At 43.1% G+C, this 15,739-nt stretch overlaps 1 protein-coding gene across 2 annotated transcripts in view; it reads right to left on the bottom strand.

Annotated features, from left to right (window-relative positions):
* The window catches only part of LOC111875021 (platelet binding protein GspB), a 187,115-nt gene that overhangs the window by 110,212 nt on the left and 61,164 nt on the right, over window positions 1-15,739 (bottom strand). For both annotated transcript variants that reach the window (XM_033755689.1, XM_033755691.1), the window contains exons 2-3: window positions 11,906-12,096; window positions 7,433-7,623 (exon numbers count right to left, since the gene is read on the bottom strand). In XM_033755689.1, coding sequence (XP_033611580.1) covers window positions 7,433-7,623; window positions 11,906-12,002 — 288 coding nt within the window. In that variant the 5' untranslated portion in view covers window positions 12,003-12,096. The remainder of the gene's footprint in view (window positions 1-7,432; window positions 7,624-11,905; window positions 12,097-15,739) is intronic.

The raw sequence follows: 15,739 nt of genomic DNA, 5'->3' as shown, positions 1-15,739 counted from the left end.
CGGTATAGCAATGGGCTACGGGCTGGACGGGCGGGGTTCTGTTCCCGACAGGGGCAAGATTTTCATCCAAAGCGTCCAGACCGACTCTGGGGCCCATACAGCCTCCTATCGAATGGGGGATAAAGCTGCCGGGGTGTGACGATGACCACTCACCTCCATCTGTTGCTGAGTTCAAGAATGTTGGAGCTATACATCCACTCCCAATACGTCTTCATGGTGTGATACTTAACTAATTAAGCACAGGGAAAACTTTTCCTTTTATATTTTTAATGGGAAAGAACATGACTCACATACAAAACAATAAGCAAAAGTACAATCTTCGTCTGCTTGGGTAGCTGACAGGAATTCAGAACAAGAAATACACTTTGACAGCCATTACTAATGCAAATTGGAAACTGTCCAATCTAATCTGAAGAAGGACGGAGAGAGACAACAAGGAAGAAATGAAATAATACGGCATTGCACTGGATGAGGAACAAAGGAGCATGTCTGGCGGCCAGCCTACATCTGTCAGTTGCAGGCGGCGTCCCGCTGACAGGTCTGTATCCTGGCCCATTCCACTTGACGCCGCCGCGTTAACACGACACCTTGCAGGGCTAGAAATATTTTACAAAATCACACGACACTGCCATGCCTGAGATCTGGGGCTCTCGCTACAGGGAGTGTGATGTTAACTGGGTTGGTCTAGAGGTACCGCTCTAGAATTGTTTCCACGGAGTGTTCGGTTTGATTCTCGGCCGGGACACGAACTATCGTCACTGAGGTTTTGCATGGTTTTCCTCAGTCCTCCTAGGCAAATGCAGATACAGTTTCTCGATCAGGCCATGGCTGTTTCCTTCCAAATCTTTCCAATTCATCATCCTTCTATCATCATACCATCTAACGCTCTATATTCTCGAAACCGAAGAACAGTCGTTAAATAACCCACGGGGAAAAAAAGCATTCAGAATGTAATGAGAGTGGATTCACAGACAAAGAGAGAGCATGATGATGTTATAAGCCGCCTCTCGTTTTTCAATGGGAGAAACTATGCTAAAAACGATGTTCCCGGATGTGACGCCGTGTACTTTGTTCGACTGATGATAACAGTTCCAGTGAACCTGATATATCAGTTGCCAGGTTACATCTCCTGATCTGAGGATGACACAGAACATTCCTACCAAACTACACCGTGTCACATGCCAGAAGACCGTTATCCTCAACTTTCACACTGACTGCACTCCAGGTGTGAGAAATGGACTCAGTTCTGCTGCAGTTGCTTTGTCCATCATCATGTACTACAACAGGAGCCAGGTTAGCTCAGCTGGTATAGTGACGGGAAGGATGGCCGTGGTTTGATTGCCGGCAAAGGTAAGATTTTCTATTCTCCATAGCGCCCAGACCGGCTCTGAGGCCAAACCAGCCTCCTAACGAAGCGGTACTGGGGGCAAAGCAGCAGGGACGTGAAGCTGATCACTCACCTCCAACTAGTGTCGAGGTCAAGAATGGTGGCGCTCTACCTCCACCCTCCCATACGTCTCCATATGATGCTTAATTACGTAAGCATATGAACAACTTTACCTTTTCAAATACCAGTGAGAGGCTGAGTTCACCCTTATGTCGTCCGCCATTATTTATGTTAGTGAATTGTTACAAAGAGGAGCAGAAGATGGCGGCAGTACAGTGTGCTTGAGTCAGTACCAGTAACAAACTTTGTAAAAAAATTACTCCAGATAGCAGCACCGCTCAATGCACACTGCACGCAGTTTTTCTATAGAGTTTTATTCTCTTAGCATAAGTGTAGCTTAGTGTAGTGTAGTGAGGTTAGATATTTGTGACAGAGTTTGTTCCCCCTTTTAAATTTCAACAGACCCTTATGCTAGTTCTGGCATATTTGTCTTCTTTAATAAAGGAAATAAGTCTATCGTGTCTATCTCTGTGTCTGAGAGCCAGCATGGTATAATTATGGGCTTCAAGGCTTGGAAATTTTGGGTAGGTTTCCACATAGGGACAGAGAGTTCTGTCTCGAACACAAGTTCGCACCAGCTGAGGGTTCCACCCACCTTTCTGTTCAGTAGATATGAAGGATAATTCCTCAGTGGCAATCAGATGCAGTGTAGATGTGACCACTAACTTCCACTCGGTGACTTTGTTAAGATCATGTGGATCTATGCCTACATTCCCGCATACATTTTCATGGTGAACCGCTTAATTACTCACAGGGAAAATTTTATCAACATGTCCAAACTATGATTACTTCTGATCCAATAAACAGATGTTCATAAATCATGGTATGTGTATCATGCCACTGCATAGCTCCTAGATGACCATGTGACTGACTACATACATGTCTTCTGTTTAATTTATTATACTATTTCTTAATGGGGGCACGCGGTAGCGTAGTTGGTTGAGGCACTATGCTACAAGCCGGGGGTCGCGGGTTCAAGTCCTGATGAGGTCACTGGATTTTTTCAATTGACCTATAACTCTTTGAAGAATAAAAGAAAGAAAAAATTGGGGGAACCTACAGAGGTTCCTACACAGCATTTAAAAAATGTTTAAAAATTAATCTCATGCTAATCACACTGTCTCTCCATTACAAATGTCAACTGGATAATGTCATTTAAGGAAATAATCGCCATTAAACGTCAGAATCACATGAAGCTTATAAATGTAGGATTTTAATAATAAAGCAGGTTGGCACACGCAGTAACCTGTGTGCTGTAAAGGGTTACAGTTAAAACTCTATTTCCTGATGAGCTCTGTCAGTAAAGTGACAATGAGTGTTCTTCCTTTCTTTATTTATTTTTTAACGATGCTGTTAGTAACTCAGACTACACAGCATTGAATGATTGGATGAATAGGGTATACAGCGATAAAAGGGAGGCTATCAGCTTAATAGTCACGATTCCGTTCTATGTTGTTAACAAATGTCACCTGAAAATGATTACTGATACTGTTCGGTTGTTAATGTAACAATTCTGTATCAGCTGCTGACGTTGTTTGGCATGGCATGCGAAGAAAAGTGACTAAATGCCATCTAGAACATCTGTGAGAGGGCGTGTCGTCAGGTGGTGACGCTAATCATTACGTCATCATTAGAAAGTTACTAGAGTCTACTTTCAAATTACAACTGGAACAAAAATTGCTGTATGTAGATTTTGTTTAACAGACAGGGCTTCTCCTCCATAAGGTAGCTTTCTAGAGAGATGACAAGCCCCTAGATACGTTTTGGAAAATTATAGAAAGGGCTATGAAGAAATGGTAGTGGCCGATGTTGAAATAAATTCCTGGAATTCCCCTAGAGAACTCAGGAAAATGAGTGAGTAACAGCGGAGACCCAGCCTAATATTAAAGAATTATACAATCCATACATCTGGCAATGTATTGGTTTTTCGTAATTAATACAGCCTCTTGTCTGTCATGAATTTATCATCAACTGAATAATTTGGGATTAGCCCATAGGTAGGTTAGCCCCACGCTGTGTTTCATGAATGTGAATGTTATTACTGCAACAGAAAAAAAAATCGTTCTGCTTTCAAAACATAGTACTTTGTTTAATGCAGCTCGTCCCTTTGAAGTACACGCATATTACATTTTTATAATCAGCGTTACAAAGCAGCAAATTCAATTACATTGTCGTGAAAGAGTTTCCGGTTTATATACTGCACTACTTCAGGCATTCAGGCATTTAAATGGCGAATTTTGTTTTTAACAAAGGATTTCTTTTCGTCTTTCCCATTACTATAATGCAGTGGGGTACCCACTGGAGTCTATTCCGTTTATAATTTCATGTTTTTTTCCATAATTTTTAATAAGTGACTCAATAAGTCGGCTTTAACCCAATCTCTCACAAAATATATCTGGCAAGTGCATGAATTCGCAGTTAATCAATAAAGAGTACATTTGTTTACAATGACTCAATATTCAGCTCAATTATTAAATTCTTCAACATTATGTAAGATTTGAAGTTCTCACAGCAATGAATTCTAAGATTATGGCCTTATGGGATGTGGGGTTGTGTAGGTTGGTAGAATAGGTACCCAGTATCTCTTCCACCCTGAAGAAGGATACAACCGGTTCCTCCGAAAACGTTGGTACCGATCTATCAAACTATATGGCATCATGTTCCAGAAGAATGTAATATGAATCTTCATTCACGAGCAAGCTGCCTCAAGGGGCAACTGAATTGCACTGTCCCTTACCACGGCATGAAGACATATGGGGGAGCTGAGGTACGGTATAGCTCCACTATTCTTGACCCAAGTACTACATGGAGGAGATTGTTCGGCTTCTTGCACCAGCTGCTTTACCCCCAGGGATGAATCCCTTGGTATTCATTGACTATGAGGCTGGATGGGCCCCAGAGCCAGTTTGGGCGCCGTCCAACCCGTAGACCACTGCAATATCGACTGAGCTATCCTGGCAACTATTCAGTATGTACTCTGTTCAAATATGGCCAGAACAATGACTACCTTAATTGAGGATTTCTGTGGTTTCCTTGGGACCCTCCACGCGAATGCAGGGTTAGTACATCAAATTAGGCCATGGGCACTTCCTTCCAAATTTTTCCAATTCATTATTCATGAACAATCCATCATTTGACTCTATGTTGCCTCAGTTAAGAAATAAATTATAATTATATTAATGTGATCTTATTTACTAAATTTATCGCCATTACTAAGGGAAGCAAGGGCTTCTTTGATATTCCTGAGATTTCCGTAAGCCATTTCATGTCTGGTCCGACTCATCTCCTCATTAGCTGTCCACACACAACTAACGCTGAACTAAATGTCTCCTTTTCTGGCCTTGCGACTAGTTTTATGGCTACAGTAATTCTACAAGTTCTTTCTGGCTTCCTAGTAATCTTCGACCATCACTGAAGAGCCGACTATAAGCCTAAGAGGAGGGGGGGCATATCAAGAAAGTCAGGCATATGAAAATGTTCCATTTCATCCCCAATTCACATGACAATACAAGTGCCACCATGAGAACCTCAAATCTCATATATTTAAGCATCTGTCGCCAACACAAACAATATGATATTTGTGGAAAATTTTTGAGGTTGGCACAACAGAATCAGTATGAAATCTGAGGTTTTCACAAAAGTGAATATGAAGATTACTGTATTCTGAGTAGTCTGGTGTATATTAACCAACAGTTCAAGGGAATCTTCTCTGAAGATAGAGGCGGAAAATCTCTGAAATGTTTGTATACATATCCACAACATTCTTTGACGTTATATTCCAGAAGACAGAAGATAGTGTCAGCATTCAATGTAGGATATACAATTTTTAATAGTGTACGGCATTATTTTTTTGTGAAAACTTGAAACAAAAACTCGGCAAACCCATAAAATATTGCGTGATAATGTTAACTAATGGATCACTGGAACTTGAATTATGAAATCTGCAAGACAGCTTGTTATACAGGATTCACCATTTTACACACAACCTGAACTACAACATACGCAAGATTCTCAAAGATTTTCATGGCAATTGGGTTAGTGTATCTTCAAACTGTAGACACATCAACATCGGACATGTTACCTAAGACACAGGATGTCTGTGTCTTGAACAGACATACTGTCCTATTCACTGTACGCATTGCCAACACATCACGAACAGCAGCAAACGGTTTCAGCTGGAGGCAATGTCTGAGAATGAACATACATTTGCACAGAAGCAGCCTGACAAATAGAGTGTGTATGAATCGACTGTCTTGAGGAAAGTTGGAAGAGCCAATTACATGAGAGCAACAGCTTTGATTTCACTTCCATACCACAGCACATGATTTTTGGTTGGGCTGTGTTTTAAACGGGGGCACGCGTTTGCGTAGTTGGTTGAGGCACTATGCTACAACCCGGAAGATCGCGGGTTCGAGTCCCGATGAGATCACAGGATTTTTCAATTGACCTAACACTTCCAGCCGCACTATGGCCCTGGGTTCGACTCAGCCTCTAACAGAAATGAGTACCAGGGATCTTCCTTGGTAGTAAAACTCCGCCAGCGCGTAAGGCTGACAACCGTACCGCCATCTGTGAGCCATTTGTCTAGAGAAAATGTGGGAGCCTCGAAGTCTCACAACCCTACGGGCCTTCACGGACTGTTATAGGATAGCTTTACTTTTTTTTACCTTTACGCGTGTTTTAAATGATATAACCTGTACAGATACATTCAGGCTTGCTAGCACTACAATTGGGATTAGAATTATGACGTCTAAAAATTTGGAAACAAAATTCACCCACCCATGGCGAGTGTTTGTAATACATTTGTATTGAAGGGGACAGCGTGAAGCATACTCACGCCATAAGCAGAGATTATGAAGACAAAGTAAAGTGAACTCAGAAATTGTATGAAACTGAGTAATACAAACCCTCATTCCACTGCTTCTCGGAATAAAATGAAGGACGCTCCGAGTAACGAGATCTGCATCACGAACTTAATTACAGTGAATTTTTGTGATATGTTTAATTAATCTCGTTCCTATTTACATCGATATTCAGAAAGGCCTCTGAATCTAATTTCGGTATGAAAAGTGTAGTCAGCTCAGGAGGAGCACATACTGCATACCAAGTGAAGTTTTCATTTCTCTGAACACAGAAGAGAAGGGGGGCGGGCTGCTCATTCTTCATTCCAAGACAGGGAGATGTTCCTCGCAGTAAGTCTGTTAAACTTTCTTCATCCACAACGCACAGAACAGACATTTCATAAGCTCAGGTCTTTTATGAAACAACTTTCAAGCCTCTTCACATTTTAGAATTTTATTTATCTTCTGAGGAATAGTCCTTAACGATTTATGGGAGGAAAAAACGAATCATGTGGGAAAGCGGAGAAATATACAGAATGTTCCGAAATTAATGCAGAAAACTTCGCGTTTCATTCATTGGTTTAAGAACAAGGCGGCAATCTTGCACGACGAAATGGAACTGGGCAGATTCATTTCACGCAAAATGGCTAATACCAAGCAGTAAAAGTGTAAATTCTAAAACTGACAGTCGCTTAGGGACACAAGAAGATCCCTGTCTTTTATATATATGACGTGGGTTCATTACAGTATTCCTACAGCCCTTCACTAACTCCCGAAAAGTGAAGTTGATCCTGTACGTAATCAAGCAGCATGTCATGAAGACATACAGGGGCCTGGACATATAGCTTCAAGCCCCAGCTGCTTTATCCCCATAGAACGAAGACCCGTGCCACTGGATAGACCTGAAAGCCAGTGTGTATGATAGGGAAAAGGGAATAATTTATCGTCCCTGCCGCAGATCGAACCCTGAATCTGCGCTCGTCCATTCGATAGTCTAGTCACGATACCTCCTGAGCTATCCCCGTTCCTAACTGATCCCTTTCCTGCAACAAACGAATCCGGCCCACTTTTTTATTTAAGAATCATTTTAATGTTATCTCAACTATATGCATGAATTGCTTCTGAGCAAACAGAATGCAGTTACCTGAGCGTCCACTAGGAGACGTCTCATTAGGGCCATGGAGGAGTCGAGGGCTTGCTGCTGGCGACTCGCAACACTGCCGCCATCTTTGAGCTCGCGTGGCGACGGGCACCGGAAGTCGGGCTCCTCTTCACCGTCCGGTAAGGCCAAAGAAGTCGAGATCTGCTCATTCAGCGAGACGAGTGCCTGAATCGCTGCAACACACAACACACAACCGCATAAAATGCACGAGCCCACAAGTCTATTCGTGGGCCCTTTCAATTACAAACATAATGGAGATTAGCGTACATTATTTTATCATTTCGGAGGAACGTGCTGCCTACATCTTCAAGGAAGACCAGTAGGCCAAGTGTGGAAAGAAGTGTTTTGAAGCAGGAAGGATGGCCGAGGACCGAAGGCTAGGGTCGACAAATAGGAAACGGTGGCACTGAGAAGTGACATACTGCGGACGTATGTTCGGCGAGGGGTGGGGGTGCAGGGGAAGGGGTTGAAGTTTTGTAACAGAAGGTGAACCGGAATAAAAAGAAATTGACAAAAATAAAATAATTTATTTCATTTTGCTTGTATCCATTTTATTCCGTTGCGTAGGAACGAATTTTGATTAAATGCAGTACATGAGTACAGTCTGCTAAACATGGAATAAAAATTGATGGGACGGTCCAAATAGATTACATGCCTGACCTTATTTCAATACAGATGCGTTATAATAACAAGAAATTAACACAGATTGTAGTCTTTAACGAACCACAAGTTACGTTAAGGTAGACGTAGGGCCTGTTTTGGAAGTGATGTCCGTTAAATGTTAGCGTTGGTTTTATGAATACGTGGGTACCAGAAATGTCAGTATGTTATCTTTGTTAATATGGTTAAAGGCTTAATCTGGTTGTCTGATCTTAATTTGTCTTCATAACTTTTACTCTTCGCCAAGTATAATTAGAATGTCAAGGAGGGTGAGATGGGAAAGGCATATAGCACAAACGGGGACAAGAGGAATGCATATAGCATTCTTGTGGGAACGCCAGAAGGAAAGAGACCACTAGGAAGACCAAGGCGTAGGCGTGTGGATAATATTAAAATGGATCTTAGAAGGATAGGATGGGGTGGTATGGACTGGATTAAGCTGGCTCAGGATAGGGACGAGTGGAGGGATCTTGTGAACACAGTAATGAAACTTTTGAGTACGTGCACAACTGGTGGCTTCTCAAGAAGGGTTCACCTTCATGGAGGTAGTTAGTTAATTAGGTCTTCATTTGTTTCCCCTTAATACACAACTAATACATGCTAGTATCTGACTAAATGACTCGTGTTTATTTAACGGCGCGTTTTCAGTTTCTTTGGTTAAAAAACTTCAACCGAAAAGGTTAGTGTAAATTATGGATTTGAATACACGTGGAAAGAAGCTGTTTGTTGGTTGCTCACTTAACTACGCTCTCAGTATCTCAGACTATGCGACATCGAATGTTTACATGATAATGAATAATGAGCTGGTGAGGACGTGGCCTAATTTAAGGCATCTGTCTGAAAGTAAGGGGGGAAAACCATGAAAAACAGGCGTAGCAAACTGATGCAGCCCATTTTAGCATACATTTCCTATTTTGAAAAAAATAAAAGTAGGTTTATGATATCGTCTTTTTATGTGTCTGAGTATCCTCTCTAACGTTGCTAGGCAACGGTTCGGTAAACACTGTCCCGCGGTAACGAATGCACTTGCAGCAATAGTTATTGAAAGTGTAGTTTTCTATGCAGTCCACGTAGTATCAAAGGAAAACAGTCGATTATTTAACCCAATAATTTATTGTTAAAAATTATATCTTCAGGAAACCATTTAGGACCTCAGCCCGAATACAAAGGCGATATAGACGTTGCACCCAAATGAGCTATGTTTCACGCTGAGGGGAATACTGGCATGGAAGCCAGAGAAGTGAAGACGCCCTACACAGACAAGCTGCCGGCCACTCTCTGGCGCTGAGGAGCCTCCTCTGAGAAATGCATGCAGTTCATATAGCAGTAATTAATCCCGCAGAATTCCGTGTTCCGTTTTCTTGTGTTAAATTCAGCAACTGGCATTGCACTGACAATAACGGAAGTGCATGCATACCGCAGCAGTTTTGGGGCCGCCGATCACGTTTAATTACGTCGAAAATCGTAAAACTCCACAAAACAAGCGTACTAGTAAACTAGAAAGGTTTCATTTCCCTCTGCTAGGCTAGCTCGCAAACATTTTCCTGGCAGCATTTAGCGAGTCAGCTCGGAACGCAAACAGAAACGCAGGTAAGTCTTCCTTAGAGAAACAGTCGCTGTTCATTGTGAGAAGCGCACGGAACACACAGCTACACTCTGTGGGCAGAATGCACAGTTTTAGTGTGTTCAGTCCGTGCCCCACAGGAAACATTACGTCTCCGCTACAAAGCCCAACCGGTTAATGCTGTTTAGGGAAACAGTCGCTGTTTACTGTGAGAACCATACGGAACACACAGATACACTCTGTGGGCAGAATGCAGTTTTAGTGTGTTCAGTCCGTACCTCACAGGAAACATTACGTCTCCGCTACAGAGCCCAACCGGTTAAAGCTGTTTAGGGAAACAGTCGCTGCTTGCTGTGAGAACCATACGGAACACACAGATACACTCTGTGGGCAGAATGCACAGTTTTGGTGTGTTAATGCTACTGGTACATATAGTAACCACTGGGCCTTTTCTTTTTTTATTGCTGTGGGGTGGGACTAAGTCCCTTGTACTGCGGCCACTTCTGGCCTATTGTACCAGCCCCAGATGATATGTGAGGGTGATTGTGGAGCAATTGGTGGAATGAAGATTGGCAGGGGAAACCGAAGTACTCGGAGAAAATCTGCCCGAGCCACTTTGTCCACCACAAATACCACTTGACCAGATCCTGGATCAAACCCGGGCCGCGGCGGTGCAAAGCCAGCGACTAACCGCTTGAGCTATGGCGTGGCCTGGTACATATAGTAACCACTGGGCCTTAAAGGGTTATCTCTTAGGTATCTCCTTATTCCATTCCAATCATACTTCCTCTCAAAATGGAACAAGCAGATGTAGTCAAATTACTTTATGTGAGACTGAAGAGATTGGTCTAGCTTTCGAGGAATACGGAAGGCTTTGTTTTGCCTATCACTGAGGACTCCGTATGGAGGGGAGCACTTCATTTGCTTCCTGCTATCGCAAGAAGCAGCACGGCGTAAGAGTTCTGTTATGGCGCTAATCATGTTTGAAAGGACGAACCTACAGCCACCATCTTGGCAAATAAATAGAACACCCTGTGTTCTTGTCACGTAGCATATATCACGTACACTTCATGTTACAGGATCCAGAAAGTATATTAGAAAAATCAGTGGTGTCTATTTGGTTAACGGCCAAAATGTGTGATATAATTTCTGATATGAAGATTACTATGTTCTGGGATGTGACGCCGTGTAATCTGGTAACATCGGCTTGTTGTCAACCAATTAGTACATTCTTTTTCTAACAGATGGCATGAATGAGGTTCTCACAGCGGCGGTTATGAAAGTGCTGTTTCCTGGGATGTAACGCCCTGTTTTCTGTTGAATGCTAACCGACTACACGGCGTTATATCCCAGGAGACAATATTCTTCACGCCTTCACACGCTCTATACTACTGTCTCAATATTGGGTGGGTCCCTGACACCACGGCATGGCGCGTCCTCAAGGTGCGGATAGGGGAGACACCCTCCAGGTATGGAGGGTGACTGCGAATACATATTGAATAGCAGCCGCAGACAGTAGAAAAGAGGTGGTCCTGAGGCTTGGGGGTTTGGCGTGGGGCTAACAACTTCTCACCTTAAAACATAAGCTTGTTACGAAATATCACAAGAGGCCTCGGATATGGACGGATTCCTTGGATAAAGGACCTAAGCGAAAGAAAATGAATATGAGATTTGGTATTTGGAATATCTTAGAGAGATGGGATGGGATTGTATGGATTAAATTGATCTGGCTCAGGATAGGGACCAACGGAGGGCTCTTGTGAACACGGTATTGGGCCTTCGGGTTCCATAAAATGCTGGGAAGTTCCCGAGTAGCTGCACAACTGGCGGCTTCTCAAGAAGGGCTCAACTCCATGAGTGAGTGATACGCATTGTCTTTTGAAGGTAGTTTGAGGAAATGTTGTTTCCTTTTCTGTGCAACTGCACTGACCCCAAAGCAGCCTCGGTGTTCCTGTGACAGGGCTTAGACAGTTTACGGTTAGTAAAGGGCACACTGTTTGTTATACTGGTAATTCTATCTCGAACCGTTTAGTATGAGAAATAAAATATACACGTATATACAACACAAATATTTTTCTAACATTATTACAGCAGCAGCAGCAGCAGCAGCAGCAGCAGCAGTAGTAGTAGTAGTAGTAGTAGTAGTAGTAGTAGTAGTAGTAGTAGTAGTAGTAGTAGTAGTAGGAGCAGTAGCAGCAGCTGTTTCGAAAGGCAAAATACAGAATACTTACCTTTTTCGAACTGGCTGTTTTGTCGCGCGAAGGCTTTGGAGAATGCGCTAAACACAGCGCTGCGTGAGTCCAGCATTACTCCTTCCGGTTCCGGCATTTTGACGTCATTTCTAACAGCTTACCTCTACTGCGGGTGTACTGGCCATTGTTGAGCGCACTAGTCTACAGTGAGAACTCATGCAGGGCGTGCTCTGTCAAATGAAAATGGTAGATGTAACCACAGTACACAAACACTGACCGCCCTGCTCTCCTAGCTTCAAGATAAGTATGTAGCTCTGAACTGCAAAAAGTTTTACTTTTATAAATAAAATAAGACCGTGATTTAAATACTGTTGATGTAAACAAAATAATACTAATACAAAGTCTTTATAATTAAATAAAGTATAAAATTAAATATTGGTTAATTCAATAATAATACTAGGAAAAGTAAAACATTCATATTCTGGCTGTAGAAAGTGATGTCTTTTAGGAATTTCTTTTCAAACATCACGTAATCCCTTACTGTTACCAGCAATTACCGACTGAGAGAAAAATGTCTACACGATCACTTGAAGCTCTCTCTCTCTCACGCGGTATCATAGTTGGTTGAGGCATTATGCTAAAGCCGTAAGATCGCAGGTTCGATTCCCGATGAGGTCACTGAATTTTCAATTGGCCTAATCCTTCCAGCCGCACTACGTTCCTGGGGTCGACTCAGCCTCTAACAGAAATGAGTACCAAGAATCTTCCTGCGGGGATGGAAGGCTGACAACCTCGCCACCATCTGTGAGTCGACTGCCTAGAAAAAGTGGGAGCCTACGTCTCACAACCCTATGGGCTTAGCTTTACCTTAGCTACACGATACGCAAATTATACAACTTATGCTGGGCACCTTGACTGCTCAACAAATATACTAATTCTTCTTAAAATTAAATTAAACTATTATGAATTAAGCGATTACTATATAAATTAGGTATAACCCTATGTTTGAATGGGCAAAGGGCTGGGGTGTGGGGAGAAGTTCTGCATGTACAGGACTAATTTCGAAGGGCTGCGTTTGCGTTTAACACTGGGAGAGCAATTTTGATGTTAGCACTGAGAGGGCTGCACTGCACGCTGCGTCTGCAGTACTCCAGGGGCAGAGCAGAGACAACGGGGACAGACAGAGAAAAACACTGCAGTTGGAAGGTTCCTAGGCAGTGCCAGCCAGTTTGTCTGTAGAGGTAGGTTTGAGAGAGCGGCACTAGCTGGAGGTGAGTGGTTAGCTTCAATTCCCCGGCCGCTTTACCTCCGGAGAAAGAGCCCCGGGTTCCCTTTGGATAGGAGGTTGGGTGTACCCTAGAGCCGGTCTGAATGATGTGAGGAGAGAAAATTCTTGACCCTACCGGGACTCGAACTCCGACCCGTCGGTCGTCTAGCCCAGAGCTAGCCGCTATACCGACTCCCACAGATCAGGAGTGTTTTAAAAATTTATAACGAGCTGCATAGAACACAGTCCTTCTCGAGAAGCTAACAGTTGCTCAGCTCATCATGAAATTCTATGCGCTTTAAGGAACCCGCAGGTTCATAATCGTGTTCACATGAGCCTGACATTGGCTCCCATCGCGAGCCAGATGAATCCAGTCCAGTATGTCCTATTCTTTTTAAGATGCATATTAATATCATCCCCTTACGGTCCGAAGTCATGACGACACTTCCCGTCGAGTATTCAATGGGCGTTACATCAATACACAATCAGTGACTTCTGTACACAGAATATTCGGAGTGCAGAGAAGACAGTGAGAAATTGCCACCCGTGTACAAAGGGGGCGCTCGCGTGCGCTTAGGTCCACACTGGACGCCCGGAGGTCAGCACAGCACAAGACAGCAGATGGATTAGAGGCGTCTGCACGGGATGACAGATGATCGCGCGACCGTCAGGACACTGCCCATTACTTCCGCGTGTGTCTCGGGGCCTCAAAACTGAACACGGTGTTGTTTTGTTTCAGCACTGGCGAGCTAGCGGGTGCCCCAAAATATAACGTTCCACTCACTCATGGAGCTGAGCCCTTCTTGAGAAGCCGCCAAGAACTTCCAGCATTTTACGGAACTCGAAGGTTCATTACCGTGTTCACAAGAGCCCTCCACTGGTCCCTATCCTGAGCCAGATCAACCCAATCCATAGCATCCAATCCCATCTTTCTAAGATCCATTTTAATATTGTCCACCCACCTACGTCTTGGTCTTCCTTCTGGCTTTCCAACCAATATCCTATATGCATTCCGCTTCTCCCCTATTGGTTCTACGTGCCCTGCCCATCCCATCCTCCTTAACTTGATCAGCTCATGTATTCGAAGCCGTTTCCTGGTAACGGCTGATGAAAACGAAGCAGGAAAAAGGCTTAGTAGATGCTTTGGTAATCTGTGAAGTCTGGAGATTGGCGATAACGTTGTGATTGCTTGTGATCCCGAGTGACGTCTGACAGTGGTCAATAAATCCATTCACAAATCCATATACTCCGTCCATAGTAACAATACTTTAGGAAGAGTATAGTTATAAATACTTTGGTAGAGCCTTCCAGTGGCAAAAATTTTAAGAAAAAATTTGTAGCAAATTGCAGAAAGATATAAAGACACACTGACAGAAAGATAATGCAGAGAGAAAGAAAAATATACAAGCAAAGAAATGAAAAGAGATTGATACAAAGAAGAAGGCAGAGATAAAGAAATAGAAAACAAGAGAAACAAGAAAACGTACAGAGAAAACATAAGGAGTTGGATAAAATAAATGCAAATCGAATAATGAAACTTTAATTCTATGGTGTCGTTCCGCATCGCGGGTTGCCTGCTAACGAGACGCGTTGGGCAACCCACAGTTTAATTGTGTTGGCATTACTCCCGAGTTTTTCGATTACCAAACTTTCCGAAGTAGCTCTCGGCGTGCAAGTGACCACGGAGGGGGTAATTAGTCGTAACTTCCCGATACGTGCGCTGCGTCAGAGGGGCACACTGGTCTTATCTCTCAATTATTCACTGGGCCCCAAACAGAATGTATCTACACTTCCCCACCCAAAATGTCACATTCTGCATTACTGATACTCCAAATCAAGGCTTTCCCATTGACTTTGCCATTACAGCACACATCTCTGACACTGCTCGATCCTAATTCGGTCCCAATGGATTGCGATAATGGAGAATGTCTGCCTACAGCTTGCAAGCACTGAAATCACACTTGATGTAAAAACACAGGCCATTAATAACTATGAACTTTACATTTACGTAATTATTCCATTCCGTACACTGGCACTAACTTCGTCGACAAGCGGCGGTCGCTCGGTCGGTATAGTTCGCTTGCGGACTCAAGACACGGAGTTTTTTTGTACGCTTTCGTCATAATCCTTCCAACCGCAATGTGACCCTGGGGTCGGCTCAGCCTCTAATATAAATGAGTACCAGGAATATTCCTGGGTGTATAAAGGGCGGCGGGCGTGTAAAGCTGAAAACCTCCAACCTGAGACAACTATTCAAAAAATGTGGGAGCCTCGATGTCTCACAGCCTTATGACCCTCCACAACCTGTTACAAGGATAGTGCTACCTTTATTTTTGTATATTTTCAGTGCTCTACTGTTATAGGCCACTCGCTGTTGGCAAGCACTTAAAGAAAGTTATTATTATTATTATTATTATTATTATTATTATTATTAGCATCTTAAAAAGTTCCCAGCGTTTAAAGGCCTCGGACTTTTTCTAGGCTGTAAAGTCTACTTTCATAGCCATGTTGATTATACTTCTTCTAGAAATCCGTGGTTTTAGTCTGCAAGCGAACTATGCCGACCGAGCGACAGCCGCTTGTCGGAGAAGTTAGTGCCAACTTTA

Source organism: Cryptotermes secundus, unplaced genomic scaffold, assembly GCF_002891405.2.
Source record: "Cryptotermes secundus unplaced genomic scaffold, Csec_1.0 scaffold1228, whole genome shotgun sequence".
In the NCBI taxonomy this organism is placed as follows: domain Eukaryota; kingdom Metazoa; phylum Arthropoda; class Insecta; order Blattodea; family Kalotermitidae; genus Cryptotermes; species Cryptotermes secundus.
The sequence above is the reverse complement of the archived record's forward strand: the minus strand, read 5'-3'. Positions and strand labels throughout refer to the sequence as shown.